Below are 16,434 nucleotides of genomic sequence, written 5' to 3' on the forward strand. Positions count from 1 at the left end.
GTGTTCAGTTTTGGGCCCCTCACTACAAGAAGGACATCAAGGCCCTGGAACGTGTTCAGAGAAGGGCTCTGAAGCTGGTGAAGGGCCTGGGACACAAGTCCTGTGAGGAGCGAGCGGCTGAAGGAACTGGGGTTGTTTAGTCTGGGGAGGAGGAGGCTCAGGGGAGACCTTATTACCCTCTACAACTACCTGAAAGGAAGGTGTGGGGAGCTGGGGGTCAGCCTCTTCTCACAGATAACTAGTGACAGGACTAGAGGAAACGGCCTCGAGTTGCACCAGGGGTGCAGTTTAGGTTGGAAATTAGGAGACATTTCTTCTCAGAGAGAAGTCATTGGAACGGGTTGCCCAGAGAGGTGGTGGCATCACCATCCCTGGGGGTGTTTAAGGAAAGGTTGGACTTGGTGCTTAGGGACATGGTTTAGTGCGTGACATTGCTAGTAGGGCGATGGACCAGATGATCTTGAAGGTCTTTTCCAACCTTAATGATTCTATGATTCTGTTCAACCTAATAACTTGCCCCCCCAAAAAAAGAAAAAAAAAAAAACAAAAAAAACCCCACAAGCTTCCATTAAAGACTACTTGTGCCTGTAGTAAAAGAATTTCAAGTTAATCTTATTGTGTGTTCTTTATAATTCTATAAAAGTACACATTACCAGATTCTTAATACACCAGAAAGCAGCAAGAAGTTGCACAAGCCTTTATATTTTTCCCTTTACAAGTAATTCTTGAACTCTAAGGCAGAAATTCTTGAACTCTAAGGAAGCTGTTTTAAAAATAGATTCAAAGGAATCCTGTGGCAGATAGAATCCAAGGTGAAGTTTTCATGAGTAGGTCTGTTTAAATGGCCTGCTTTTACTTCATTTCAGAATTCCTCCCTTCAGTAATGAAGGCCAAAAAAACCCCAAACCTTATGTGTGTATGTACATATTATTTTTTTTAACCTTTATTTTCTTTCATAATAGCCTAAGGTAATACTGATTGATAGAAGGAATCAAACAGAGAAGAGGAACACTGTACGGAAAACTAGACAAGTTATAAAAAGTAGTTAAGTAACTGTGAGTCTGGATGACATAATTCAGATAAGGAATTTCAAAATAGTCTTACCTAACCAAAGTAAAAATTTAAGCATGACTGCATAAATGCTTACCCAAGGAAGAATACTCAGTGTAAGTATGTGTTAAATCCAGTTGAAAAAGGCATCTCTGTTGGCTTAATACACCATGCTGGAAAATTCAAGCTGTCAACAAGTGTACCTTTTTTGAGGGTGAAAAATGACTACATGCGTTCTCAACAACTTTACAAATACCTTGTTAATTATTTTTCCATCCTCAGAGATCTAGTAACATTATTTTTGCTTCAGTAAGTATACATTTTTTCTTCAGTTGTCTTTGAAGTATTAAACTCTACAAAATAACTCAAAAATGCACAAGCAACGTACTGAGTCTACTTTGTTGACATCAGCCAGATTAATCCCATCTCTTTAAGAAGTTCATTCTTAGTAACCAACTAAAATTTGCACTCATTTGCATAGGATTTTTGTAGTTAACATAATTGCAAAACAGATTCTCTGCCCTATGCTGCCTATGTGTTTTATTTTAATACTCTTCATGAGAATGCTTGATACTGAATGAGAGGACAGGTCATCTAGTCTGAGGGATACATCCCTGGGCTCGGTGTTGAACTATAACAGTTAACAACAACTCTTAAAGAGTCCCAGCGTTTTAGTGCTTTGTCTTTTGTTAATGTTCAAAGGCCAGTAATCATACAAACATTACAGGCATCAGAACTCCACACTGTCCTCCAAGCAAAGGAATGGTTTTCCAGACTTTCATTAATAATTGATACAGGGAGCATAGGCCATCAAACTTCAGTTAAATTTATATTCTCAACTATAGAAATACCTACTCATTTTTCTGTTGCTAATTCTGTGGCACTGACTTCATAGTAGAAAATTGTTTCATGGGTTGTATCATATATTAATTTCAGAGGTAAAAGGGTAAAACCAGCTACTGCTGTTAACATGTACATACAAACTACAGACTTGGAAGCCTACAAAACCAGTTACCACAATTTCAACTTGAGAAAATTCACTTAAGTAAACACTGGGCTACATCCAAAGTTATCCCTTAACCACCAAATGTCTGCTTCTTCTGTTACCTCGTCTTTGTTGGTGGTCAACTGTCCAGAATCCAAAGGAAATTAGTGGCTAGCATGGCTGACATAGGAAGTGACTGTGTGCAAGATCCAGCCCATTTATTGTGAGAAAAGTGTGACTGATGCAGACACACACCTGTACAGTTTCATTTGTTTGTTTTTTTTTTTTTACACACCCTCCCCTTCAATATACGCTGCATCTCAGGCCACCCCTTCCACAGACAGCAGCCATGTTCTTCGGAGAACTTTATTAAAATATATTCAAGAAGTAATCAAACATTTTCTAACGAGTCAGGAGAGAACTGAAGTGAGAATAACATCTGTACAGAGGACAGTGCTATCAGTTTTTGTTTACATGCTTTATTTCAATGTTTCACAGTTTAGTTATTGTCTACAAAAATATATTTCTGAAACTCTGAGTCCTCTATAAAAAAGCTGGTCAGCAGCAGTGACCCTGACAAACAAGAATGTACCTTGGAACAGTATGAGCACCTCCTGTAAGCAGGTTAGTGCAGCTAGGGCACTCCTGCCTCACCCTGGGAAACCTCTGTTCTTTGGGATTAAAGCTTTGCACTAGTCCTGAAGGAAGGCATTTTAAGAGGGGAAAAAATAAGAAAATCAAATCCTTCCACTTCTATGTACTGTACTAAGATTGGGAGGAGGAGCTGCGAGTCAGCAGCTGTGTATCACGCAGGAGAGGGTGCTATTGAAAGGGACTGGCACTCACAAGATGGAGAAGACCACAGTGTACTTCAGTATTAGTAATTTTTTCCTCTGAGCTATCTGTTCAGAACAGCCTTGGTCTGGTGATGATAGGTTGTCTATAAAGCAGGGGGTACAAATGACATATACGCAGAGTAACTCTACAGGCACAGAGAGCCCTTCTTTGAGATCGTAGTCAAGGTTCTGTTCAGTTTTATCTCATCATTTTCTGCTGAGGCTTTCATCAAGGGGAAAGTTGCCTTATATCCCATCACAAGTCTACATGGTGTTGAAAAGAACTGTCACTATCATCAGTGCTGTCAGCTTCGATTCCTCAGTACCCATAACAAAGTATTTCTTACGCATCAGTTTCTTACTCCTACTCTTACTAGTCACCAAATATAAGAATTGAGAAACTCTGTGTGTCTTTCCACTCTTCCTCTGCTCAGAGCTACTTGACTGATCTTCAGAGACCACTGCAGTTAAAAAAAAATGACCTGCTGCCTTTCAAAAATGTACCTTGCATTGTGCTTTAGAAGAGAGAAGATGAACGTACTCTGATCCCCTGCGTTCATGAAGCTCGTAACTAGAAGCCCCTTACCACAAAATAATCTGCAGACCTGAACCTCTAAGCAGGACAGGAATTTTCAGCAGAAAATAAGGAAACAGTAGTTATGGACAGACTGCTTCCCTAATGCAGTAACAGACAGAAGGATCAGCTGTCAGTCCTGATTGAAACTTCTCTCCACCTGCCCGTCAGAATAACAGTTTTCTGAGCTAATAGCTTGTAAAATTTAAGTTTTCTAGAAATTAAGAAATCAAAAAAGGGCTGCTGGTTATTTTAGGTACAACTCAAATTGAAATGCTTCTGAACTCCAAGCTTTTCCTCAAAAAAACTCCTGTAACTTGTGCCTACCACCAGTCCCAGTCTGACCTGGTAAACCTGAGCAGCCAAGGAGGTATATGAATTTTAAGTAGAATGAGCATCATCCATGAAAAATGGAAGTCGAGAATCTTCATTAACATAAATACCTTATCAAAAAAGACACTCAGCAGTAGAGAACTAGAATTTCACTAATGCTAAAGTGTAAAATCTGTAAGAAAACACCTGAAGTTTACTTCTTGCCTCGTTTTCTTTCTTGAATTGCCAAGAGTTTTTTTCTGTTGTTTGTGTATTTTGGAGGTTGGGGACAGAGTGCAGGCAGACGTGTAGAGAGGAATATATCACTTCACCATATCACTAGTTAGCAATTACACAAATGCAGTACTGGAGAATAACTTAAAACCTGGAAAAAGCCTGAAACCTTTGCGACTCTGAAAGCTTTGTTCAGCTTCTCAAATTGTAAACAGCCTAAGCAGATAATTTCATCCACTCCTCAAGGTGTTTTTGCAGTCTGTTCCCAGCTATTCAGCTCCCAGTCACAGACACACAGAAGAGGGAGGAATCAAGGGAGGCAGACAAAACCACACCATATATGCCTCCTGTATAGCACCTACTTTAATGTACCCACACAACAGAAATAAATCAATCATGGATTGTTACATCTTGTGCATGGAAAGGCTATAACTGAAGTGTAACAAGATGAAATTTAAAGGAAAATTTAGAATTAAGGAAAATCTCCTGTGGAACCCGTTTTGCTGAAGACTCCTCTCCCCTCAAAGAATTGATTCATACTCAATCATTTGGGACAGAGAAATTGGAAAAGGCTTCAGAGTAACAACTCTGCCTTGGCTTCAGGTGATAAGCTAATTGTATTCTCTTTTCTCCTTTAGTATCACAAGGCTAAAAAGCTCCGTTTTACTCTACCCACTATTGAAGATGCAGTATATGCTAGCAGAGCTACACCAACTAGAGTAATTTGGTCAAGCCTTAAAAGCTGTGTTTTCCATGAGCAGAGACAAGGGTCAGCAGCACTGGTATGTTACTTCTAGTTGATGCAGTTATGCCTACAAAATTCTGTAGTACAAAGCTTAGAATTTTAACATAACATACCTTGTGAATAAACAGCGCCATTAGACTGAGGTACGTGTGTGCGAGGAACCAGCAATTGCAGCTGCAAATTATTGCTACTTGCTGTCTCCCAGTGCAAGTTTTTCCTATTTCTGCGTTCTCTTGCCTTCTCTGAGGTACGCAGACTCCACAGTGAATTATTCTGAAGCCTCGCAAACACAGTGGCCACCAGAACACAGTTGGTGACTTTTTAATCCATTCCAAATGATTTATAAGACTGACTTTGAGACTGTCACTTTTACGTTTGCACCTACTACTGCATAGAGAAAACTTACGGTCAAGAACAAGCAGTGCCTGCGCTGTCTGTTCTCACAGAAAACCTTGATTAAAACAATGCACAGAGCTGAGGCTGCATTCTGCCAACAGCGTAATACAGACAAGAGTCACTTCTCCAATTTCCTAATCTTTTTCTGATATATCCCATGCCTATTCTTTGAGAGGTTCAGTCAAATGGAACGTAAGCTGCTACAAGTCACAACTGAAAAATGTGCATTGGTGTCTGGTATTAGGAGCACTGAGGGTCTTTCCTCATCAGGCAGCTCTACCTCTCCCATTTTCAAGTGCACTAAAGACAGTTCCCTGTCACAGATGATCGAGGCAGACATATAGGAAAAATCACTGGTTAAACCAAGTATTTCCAAGGGGAGGCAAGGTCACTGCTGCCCTGCCCCAGAGAAGGAGAAAGATTCACTGAGAGATAATAACTAAAAGGGTTATAAAATAAAGGCAAGAGCTAAAGTTTGCCAGTAATGAAATGCATCCTCCTGTCCTATATGAACAGGAAACAGTCTCTGTATGGTGTTAAAGAAGGTCCTAGGAGGAGATGTCCTCCTATTTTTTTCTGCTGACAGAGGAAAGGAGAGAGAGATGCTGCTACTGGTCAGCAGGAATCTCTCTATCTGCATCCAGTTTACTCGTCTCTCCTGGGGAAGGGGTACGTGGTGCAGAGAGGGAAACAGAAGGGATTCCATGAGCTACAATCCCTTCCACTACTGGTGGTTCTGGTAGCCCAGGGGTGGCTACTCCCACTACTCCTGGAGGAAACCTGAAACCAACAGAAACAGAAATTACATGTTTGGTCCAACAGAGTTTTGCAAGAGAAAAGGAGCTGTGCCCTTAGGCACCTGCTGAATACAAATCCCTTTTTCTAGGGGAACTGCTCCAAGACAGAACACAGGAAAAGTCTCCAGAGCTGAAGAGTTGCAGTTACATCCTATTAACCAAATGACACCTGTTCTCAGACAGGCAGAGACAGTTTCAGGTCACATGCTAAGCATTTGGAAGGCAAGTACAAAGTTTATATCCTGTGGGAAACAGCATGAGGCACAGCATGAAGATATCCTGAAGAGCTGGAAATTCCCTCCCCATCAGCAGGAAGAGTACAAGCTACCAGCTATCCTTCACTGGGATCCAAGATAGAAAAGTAAGGCTGTTTTCTTAGTTTAGCTAAGAAATAAGATAAAGAATAGTAGAGAGATACAAATTGCTAATAAACTATTTACTTCCATACTGCCTCCCCATGCCTTCTCGATAAATGTATCTGAACCTATCCACAATCATTCAGCAGGTCTGTAACAACCCAAAATACACCCTTACTTAGGCCACTGCCCAAATTTACCGGACAATGTCTTTCTGAGAGTCCTCATCTGAGCTACTGATAAGAACTGTGCTTTGTTTATACAGACATAGTGATATGTGCACCTTCTAAATGTTAAGATCCAGTTCTCTTTTCAGGCACCCAGGAGGCTTTGTTATATCAAAAGATTTCTTGGGCAGGTCTTGCAAGGATTTGGAAAAATTAACCAATATTCAGTTTGAACAAAACGTAACCAGGCAAATGCTAAATCTTAGTATGATTTCAGTAGTGCTGCAGTTAAGTTTCTGGAAATTGCTCATTTAAAGAGTACATAGGAACAGAAACACATCTGCTTGCAGGTACAAGTAGTTCTCAAACCCAAAGAGGAACGTTGGCCTATTTCAGCACGAAAATAGGCTTGGAAGCAATAACCTACATATCTCACCTGTATGCTGCAGCTCCATTGAGTTCTGGGTGGACACTTGCAGGATCAATAGTGGACCACTGCGCTGCTAACAGCAAATACTCCTTATTAACACAGTTCCTCAAAGCATCAGGTATGTGACCTGCAGGAGCACCAAGAATGACAGAAAACAAAACAGAACAGAAAAACGAGACAAATAGAAGGTGCTCATCCCTAGCAGTATTTACAAATCAAAGTAAAAAGGAAACACTCAGCACTCTAATTCCACGGGATAACACTGGACAGGGGAGACTCCTCTGAACAACTGGTCTCTGAAGAACACAGGAAACTGATCCTTCCTTCCCACTTCTGTGATCTTGGGGAAATCACTGGCCATGTAAACTGCAATCACCATGGCTCACCTTTCCCAAGAGACGACATGTGCTACTCCAGAAAAAGGTGTACGGAGTAACTGTCAAAAGGAATTACTGCAAAGGATTTAGAAGATGTAGTTTCAGTGAAACTCAATAAGAGTTTCAACGCCTTCCCAAGGAGAGAAAGTGCCATTCCAGCATTAGTTACTACATTCTCAAAAGGCAGAGGGACAATTACCAACTTACACTGCAGTTCCAGAAACCAGTTACTGAGTCTAAGAACAATCAGCAGTTCCAAATCCGTAATCCTTGCAGTGAACTAACAAAGGAATCCTAATCCAGCAGCAGCTGCAGAACACACAGTCTTCCTCATTACCTGTAATAGCTCTGCGGATCTCTTTAGCTGCATCTTCTCTGGACTCAATGGAAGCTTGCTCACTGTACCAGGCAGTGTGTGGGGTGCAGATCACATTGGGTGCATCTTTTAAGGGTCCCTGAGCAAAGCTGTGGGGAAAAAAACAGTTTTTTCTCTCCCGAAGTGATAACTCCATCTGTCCTCTCAGGTATCAACATAACTTAAACAAGAAAGAATCATCTAGTGCTTGAGTAACGTAACAGGCATGCAGGTGCAGTGATACCTGAAAGGCTCAGATTCATGTACATCCAATGCTGTTCCTCTGATTCTCCCCTCTTTCAAGGCTTGAGCTAAGGCTTTCTCATCAACCAGCCCTCCCCGGGCTGTGTTCACTAAGAAGCAGCCCTGGCGCATCTGAAAGAAGAAAAATATTAAGTGGGTTGATAAAGACTTCCCAGGGGAACAAAGTGAATCTTGGGAACTCTACTGGAAATGAACAGGAGCCTGCAGTGATTAGATGAGGCCTGGACGAACTAGGAGTGCTCTCACTGCAAAGCTAACCACAGGGGAAATGCCTGCAAGCAATGCTTGAGAAATTTGCTTTAAAACTGAACAAAGAAAACCACAATACAACAAGGGCAAAAGTGGAACTCTCAAATTTTGCACTCCATATTCATCCTACTAATTTAAAGAAGAAAGAGGACATGAATCAAGTATGCAGCTACACAAAACTGGACTATGATGTCCAGATGTCTCTCATGAAAGCACTGAAAAGCATTCAGACTAGTGGAGTAGAGCCCGAGACTGGCTTTGCAGTGGGCTTGGACAGAAAGACTTTGGCAGAGCTGTGTAAAGAAGCTTGCATAGTTCCATCCACACCAGATCTGGCTCTAACCAGCATAGCCAGTTATGCATTTTAAAGGTAATTTTAAATTATTTAATCACCTAAAACATTCTTAATAAGTGAAATTACTTGGCGAAAAGAGCCAATCCTATTTTTCTCTTAACAAGAAATTCTATAAGCACAAAGCACAGGCACCCAGATCCACATGCTCCCAGCCTCCTCCGAAGGCAGCAGGAGGCACACAGCAGAGGCAGCAGGATTCACACGCTCTCAGCCTCTGTGAAAGCAGCAGTTTCTGTTTGCATTCATTTCCACAGTGCTCTGTGGGGGAAATCAAGCTCCTGCTGCACCTGTTTAATAGTGAAGTCATTGATGAGGTGATGGTTATGTTCATTCAGGCTGCAGTGCAATGTGATGCAATCGCTGTGCATTAGTAGATCCTGCAGGGTTCCTACTCGTTGTAAACCCAAGGATCGCTCCACTCCATCCGGCAGATAGGGATCATAGAAAATCACGTTGAAGCCAAAGGACTTGGCTCGCAGAGCCACTGCCTGTCCAACTCGGCCTTCACAAAAGAAAACCCACAATCATCAAGGAAAGGTAAAACAAACTTTTAAAACAAGATACTGGGGTAGACTGGGAGCCTACACTGGAGTTTACTGCCAAGCCCAAGGTACTGCAGCCCTGGACATTCCTAGGATTGCCACAGCAATCTAGAGGAGGCTATTCAGTGCTGATGTCATTCGACTAATTCTAGTCATTCCCCATGCAATAGACAGAGCTTACCCTAAAATAAGCTGTTTTTCAAACCAAATCTGTACCCTGTTTCAGAGGCAGCAATAGTCTGATCACAAGAACTTGGAGAAGGAATTGGTAGCTTTCAGGCAGTTTTGTTACTGATACAGAGCCTAGCACACAGGGAAGCAGTCACTGAGAATAGCTGTCTGTTCCAATTCATCCAACCATCTGAGTAAGGAAAAAAATCCCCAATCCCATGATATATACTCAACTCTTGAAGATGTTCAGCTGCACTGAGTAAGGCACTAGCATTTCTTATCAGTCAGTGTGTTTCATAATGAACAGCTGTAAAATTATCCTTTTTTTTATTCTCCAGTCTGTGACTCTTAGGTTCCCAAAAACATTCACAGTTTGCTTTTCAGTCTAACGATTCCCATCACTTACCTAGTCCAATGATGCCCAAAGTCTCCCCACGGATACGCACAGCGCCTCCAGCCACCTCTCGAATCTGCTCCACACTTGAAGCTCGGTTCCCCTCCCGCATAGCTTGATGTAGCCAAGTAACACGGCGATAGAGGTTCAAGATGTGGCAGAGGGTAGAATCAGCAGTCTCCTCTACTGAGGAGGAAGGGATGTTGCAAACTGCAATACCTACAAAGCCACAGAGTTCATACGAGATTTTTAGCATCACAACACTAAACCAAAATTCAGCTCTTTAGGCATAAATGCTGAAACGTAATTCAGTGCTCCAGAACTACTGCCAAGAAACACAGGATTCATTTCAGAAGCTGATTCTACTATCAGTCAGCTTTTTAACCCCAAGGAAATTCCACTCCTTCCTTACAAATATCTATTTGATTGACATCCTCACAAGAAAAAAATTAGCTGAAATGCGAAAACTGGATCACACAAGTGACAAAAGAAACCTACTGTTTTAGAAGGTCTGCACTGAAGAAGATGCACTCATTTCAGAGATACTCCTGACAGATTAACTGACAGATTGTAGAAGAATTAAGAAGACAGATGGTTGTGCTTTCATGCTTCACAGTCCAGATGCTCACTCAACTAACAGCTTCCCCATGAGCAACACTAAGTAACTACCTCATTAAATGCAGAGAGAAACCACACGAGTTTGAAGTTACATTTAAAAATAACAACACATAACACTCCCACTCTAGAATAATACACAGCCACAAGAGACCATAAAACCAAGGCTAGAACTATCAGGTAAATTACTAATGCCAGCAGAGTTAAGGTGTTTGAAGCACAAATTACTGCCAGAAAAAGAAAAGATGCCAGAGCACTTCAGCAATATCTGGTCATTCCTGAACTGTCTATCCAAAATAAAAACAAAACTACAAAACAAAACAACAACAACAAAAAAAAAAGAGGAGAGGAGAGGCAGGCAGCATATCACTTCCCTGCTGCTATCCTTCAACAATCTATTGCTCCTGAACAGGGGTAAGCACCACTTCAGAAGAGATTTTTTTCATGTTATTTTTAGCAGCCAAGAAATAAAAATAGCTAAATTAAAAAAAAAAGGGACTCTGAAACGTAATGCTTGTCAAACCAAGCAAAATTTTCCTCCTCAAATTCCATCATCTATCTAAAAAATAGAAATAAAATATAGGTAATGATTGAGGACACAAAATTCAGCACTACATCGCTCTTTTGTAAGCCTATTACATAGGAGACATTGAACTAAATTCAGATCACACTTTCCTCTCAAGTGAACTACATCAACGGCCCCGCACAATCCCAGATATCCAATACCTTTTCTCTATCGAATCATTTACAACTGTGTCATAATGCCACACAGATGATTTGGAGAAGATGAAAAGGGCAAACAGGAAAACCTAACTTCTTATCATCTCACTAGTTAACATCTCATTCAACTTCAGACAAACCAGATACATTCATCTCTTATGTAAGTAGGCACAAATTTGTGTTTACATGCAATATGATGCTCAAGTGTAAGAAGACACAATCACACAACAGCCCTTTGCACCAGTTTGGGGATTCAGAACATACAAGGAACAGTACTGTACTTTGGAATGAATTAAAGGGTCTGACTAAAAGCACAGAAATAATCATTAATTGTCCAGCCAGAAAGTGTAATGGCTGAATAAGAGCCAAAGACCTTGCCAGGAATTCTTGGGAATCTAGACAAACATGCATTCTTCATTTGTTTGCAGTTCATCTGTTCTTACAGGTCTTGAAATTGTATTGCCTATTACAATTTTATATATAAATACTTGCACTTGGTTTAAGCTTAATCTGATTTGTATTAAGTCAGGTTTCAAATAACTGACACAACCTTAAAAAAGAAGGCATGGGGTTCTTAGCTGATCCACCTCCTTAAGGAGACTAGAGTCTAAAAGCCTCACTGCCATATGTTTAATAATGAATAGCAGCTTTGTGTCACCTGATCCAGAGATCCTTCACATGCCTAAACTTCTACAGGGATCCATAAGATACCGAAGCAGTACCCATATATAAAAAAACAAACAGAAAAATAAATCACTAATCAAGCATTTGCAGTGAGTTTACCCGTTACAGGCTGCTTTCAGATGTCAGTTTGCTCAGTTGTTTCCCCACAAACAACCCAAAACTGCCTCACTAAAGAGAGGTTATCTAGACATCATATATAGCTTTCTGAACCTTAGACAATAGCAAAGGGTCTGATATCTATAGCAGAGTAATTTGAGAACTGAGAATCTTCCTTTCAGGCCACCTACCAGCTCAGATATTTCTCTGCTTCCTGAAGATGCCTCCTACTAAGCAATTCAAAATTTTTTTTACATAAAGGTTTCTAAAGCACTCAGTTATAGACAGAAAAACATGTGCAGTGTTCTACTTCTCATTCAGTTCTGATCACATCATAACCCTAATGGTGTCACCATACCTAATTCTGCAGCAGATTTGATGTCAACATTGTCATAGCCACTGCCAATACGCACAATGACCCTGAGGGCTTTGAATTTCTCCAGATCCTGACGAGATAGCGTAATGGTGTGATACATCAGAGCTCCTACTGCCTCATTCAGTACCTACAACAAAAAGCAGTCCAAATCAATCTCTACTTTGTTACTCAAAGAGACAGAGCTCTATGCCCAAACGCTTGTATATTTTCTTCCCCACCTTTTCATGGATTTCCTGAGTTGACTGAGCGTCGCAAAATGCCACTGTAGCAACATCCTTCAGGATGGGCATCTCCACAGTGCAATCTCTTCCATCCAGGAGCGCAACCAGTGGCCGTGCTGGCATTGGGCCATTCACAAGAGGAGGCCGTATGCCTATAAAGAAAGTCAACAGAAACAATTGTATGAAAGACAAGAAATCTGGAGCCCTCATTTGCTAGTCCAATAAATCACTAGTTCTTCTGGAACTCTACAGTATTTATGAAGGGATTACTTAAAGCAAAAGAAATAAACAGGAAACCAACAAGGAAGTGAACCTAGGGGAGGGGGGGAAGCCCTCTGCCATTCCTACTTCAACATTAAAAAAAAGTCTGATAGAGAATAAGGTAACGGAGGAGACCTCGTAAGCACATACGCTTGCTCTAGACTCCCGAAACTAAGAATGAAGTCCGTTCGGGCCTACTGCCTCCTCACGCCTCACGTTCCCAGGCACCAATTCCGCTTCCTTCCGAGGCGTGCGGAGGAACCCGCGCACTGGCGGTGCCCCCGCGGTCAGCCCCCGCGAGGCGCTGGCGCTGCCTCCGCCTCAGCGGCGCGGAGCGCGCGGCTCCCGGCAGGGAGCGCCGCAGCCGGGCCCGGGGCCCCGCCGCACAAGGCCGCGCTGCCGCCGGGCGCCGGGGCCGCCCGCCCCGCCTCACCTTCGCAGATCCGGTCCAGCCGCTGCCGCTTCACTTTGTGCCGGTCCATGAGCCGAGCCGGGTCGCGCCGCTCAGCGCCGCGGAGGAACGCGCCGCTGCTCGCCGCCGGCTCCCGCGGCAAAGCGGAAGGGCCGGGCCGCGGCCCCGCGGCCCCGCAGCCGTGGAGGCCTCGCAGCCGCAGCGCCGCTCGCTTCCGCTTCCGGCCGCTGCCGCCGCGCCCCTCCGCGGGCCGTCCCACGAACCCTCGCGGCGCGGCAGCGAGCGAGGCCCTTCGCCCCCGGCGCGGGCCGCGCCCCGGCGCTACTCCTCCTCCTCGGCCATGGCGGGCCGCACGGGCCCTGCGGGAGCAGTGTCCGCCGGCCGGCCGGGCACCAGCGCCGCGGCCTGCCCCGCCCGCGCAGCCGCCGAGCCGCGAGCCCCGCCGGGCGGAAGGCGCCGCCCTGCCGCGGGCCGCCAGCGGCCAGGGACCGCGCGGCAGGGCCCAGGGCCCAGCGCGCCGCCCGCCCCGCCCCGCCGCCCGCCGGGCTCCCGGCCCGCGCTCTCCGGGGCTGCCTCGCACGCTGGGCAGTCGGTGTCACGGAACCGGCGTGTGAGGGCCTTCGGGCGGGCAGCTCCTCGTTGCTGGACGAAGGGGCTCGTGTACCACCCGTGAGGAAACAGCCAAAAGGAGGGCGGGGCGCATGAAGGGCTTGTAAACATAGCGAGCTGTTTACGAATACCTGTCACCAGAAGGGGTAATAAGCACGACGAGAGTGATTTCAACCAATCGCAAGCTGTGTGCTTGCCTACACCTTTACAGCTCTTTTGGGAGGGGGGTGGGAAAAGCTGCTCTGGGCACAAATGCTAAGCCATGCGAAACTCTAAGGAGGAAGGAGTCTCACAATAACTGCTGTTCTAAGTTGGTACTACTCTTTCTTCAGGTATATGCACTGCCAATAGTGACAGAAAAACACCAAGATCTGCACTTCATCACACCAGAGGCTGTGAGTGGTGGTCTTTCCTCCTGTCCATCATCTGTGAGATTCTGTGTTTTTCTTGCCATATGCAAACATGCTGCCCTATTACTTCTCTGCCTTCCTTACTAATATGCTTCACTGTTTTATTGAAAAGTTTAGTAAGGCCTGTGTCATGCCTTCTCTCTCTGCTGTTTTAAGACCTTGGCTAAAGTCATGGGTGCACTTGTGTTAAACCTAGTGAGGTGGCCCCTTCACAGATGGTTCCTGCTGTGCAACCAGAGTTTTCCATCTTGGCCATGTCCCACCTATTCTTTCTTTTCTTACTGTTAAAACTCTATAAAACTGTCCGTTGTGTATTTTATAGGTGGCTGCTCTGCTCTCTGGGCAATTTCAAAGCCTGATTGATAAGTTCTACATCCTTGACTGCCACTATCCCTGTGAGTATAAGGGGATAGATATATCAAGATGAGGGAGCTGGGTAAGTTGTGGTGGTCGAGGGGCTGAGGAGGCAAAAGGGGTGCGGATGAAGACACTTAAAGATGAAGCAAAATTATGCGAGGTAGAGCGATTGGGGTATTAGATGATTTTGTAAGAGCAGGCTGTTGAGTAAGGTAGTGCTTCTGGGGGCTAATGGCTGTCTTCCCCAGAGAAAATTTGGTTTCTACAGTGTCTATACAGAGACTGTAGTTTTCCATTTCAAGGCACTCATGGGTTTATAGACCTATGTCAGATCTTCCTTAGTCATTTCTTCTTGACTGAAGAACCTCTGTGTATTCACCTCTTCCATGCTGGGAAACCATTTTGTACTTTGATCACCCCTGCTTTGTACCTCTCCCATCTCTGTAATATTCTTTTGAGTTAGAGGACCCAGAAGGACTTAATACAGTTGCATTATGATCTCTGTTTTGTTGTTTGTTCTTAATATTTGATTAGGTTTTAGTTTGGGTTTTGCCATTACTGAGTTCATGAGAACATATAATAGGCAGTTCTGTGAAACTCTGAAGACCTTCCTCCCAAATAGTCTGTGTGATCACTGTTTATGTAAAGTTAGCATTGCTTTCTTCCCATCTCCCTGTATAAGCTAACATAGATAAAGATACTCATGGAGTGCTGGACTCCTAGTTGTTTCAGCCACTAGACTATGGTCCCTGTCTCCCCTGTAAGTGCTGGCATGGATAAACAATGATTCTGGCCACACTGAGAACATACTGGCTTACATGATACACTATCTAGTTTTGTCTGCCCAGCATCCCACAATAATAACCACTTGACATAATGCATTTTCCTTCCATTCACCAGGAACTCTGTGAACCCCAGAGCTATTGTCCAATGCAACATTAGGACTTCAAAGCAGAGTTGCTGAAATTCCACACCACAAGCAAGTCATAGACTTTGTAGTGAAGGAAGCAGGACCAGATCAATCGCCTCGTGAAACTGTGAGCACCAAAGCAATAGCTGGAGTGGAAGCTGCTTAAGAGAGTTCTGCCTTCCAGAGCAAAGTTTTCTTCCCTGAAGACAACTAGACTGTGATGGTGAAAGAAAGAGAACCTTCCTTGTTCTACTGACAGGGCTAGGACAAATTAGGAAGTCTGTTTAAAAAATCTCAGTGCTGCCTCTGTGGGACACTGGCTGAGCATAAAGCCTCAAATAAAACAGTACCATAGCTGCTTAGGGAAAAGAACAGGCTTTCTTCAATAAAGACTAAGCCAGCTTTCAGGTTGTCTTGTCTAAAGCCTGCAAGGTAGTGTATGTCATCAGTTGAGCTCAGCTCTCCTGCTTCAGACAGGACTGCCCGTGTTTCTTTTTACTACTAAACACTGCTGTGGATTTTGTTGTTAGTTGTCACTTCTCACTGGTAAAATAAGGAACTGGAGCAGACTGAAGTGTATGAGAACTGGACCTTCTTTCCTGTGGCAATTAAAAAAGCTAGGCATGCAGATGCTATTGGATATCTAAAATGATTTCTCAGCCCATCAGTAGCCAGGATCAGGTATGCCCAGCAAATAAGTCTCCAACAACTGCTTCTATAAGGATCAACAGTGAGAACTGGAAAAATACTAATTTCTCTATCATGTCTGTTAAGCCGTTATTGACATATTGACATCCCAACCTGTGGCTATTAAACCACAAAAACAAATTTTTTTTGAGTACTGGCTCAGCGTAATTGGATTGTTGGCATATCTGTTTAGATTCTTTGTGGTGGGGATGACAAGTCTGAAACAATTATCTGTACGTATATTTAAATAGCACCAGCCAGCAGATGAGGTTAGTGAAAGCAGCTATCTGTAAGGGAAGTCTGTTCAAATTCTATTTTTGGGATGTTTTTCCAGCCTCCTGTGCTGCAGCTGAGAGTGGCTGTTTTCAGAGACAGACAAGGACTAGGTGGAACTCTATCCTGTGTCTTTCTGCCACTCCAAAAGTTTGGCATGGTCTCCGAGACTGTATCTAATAAGAAAGATCAGACTAAGCTTTCTTACCCCTCA

The 16,434-nt window shown here is 43.6% G+C and overlaps 1 protein-coding gene across 2 annotated transcripts; it reads right to left on the reverse strand.

Moving 5' to 3' along the window:
- Window positions 1–2,387: 2,387 nt before the first annotated feature.
- Window positions 2,388–13,130, reverse strand: LOC106032660 (C-terminal-binding protein 2). Of its 2 annotated transcripts, none has more exons than XM_067005422.1 (9): window positions 12,996–13,130; window positions 12,299–12,453; window positions 12,063–12,207; window positions 9,602–9,808; window positions 8,770–8,984; window positions 7,859–7,989; window positions 7,597–7,724; window positions 6,889–7,009; window positions 2,388–5,912 (listed from the first exon to the last, which is right to left on the reverse strand). In XM_067005422.1, exons 1-9 carry the CDS (start codon window positions 13,042–13,044, stop codon window positions 5,741–5,743), a joined length of 1,323 nt encoding a protein of 440 aa, XP_066861523.1. In that variant the 5' UTR covers window positions 13,045–13,130; the 3' UTR covers window positions 2,388–5,740. The 2 variants fall into 2 exon arrangements, with proteins under 2 accessions (XP_066861523.1, XP_047913240.1); XM_048057283.2 differs by lacking the exon at window positions 12,996–13,130 and adding an exon at window positions 12,713–12,859.
- Between the last annotated feature and the right edge of the window lie 3,304 nt (window positions 13,131–16,434).

The sequence above is a fragment of the Anser cygnoides genome, chromosome 14 (genome assembly GCF_040182565.1).
Source record: "Anser cygnoides isolate HZ-2024a breed goose chromosome 14, Taihu_goose_T2T_genome, whole genome shotgun sequence".
NCBI classification, from domain to species: Eukaryota; Metazoa; Chordata; class Aves; order Anseriformes; family Anatidae; genus Anser; species Anser cygnoides.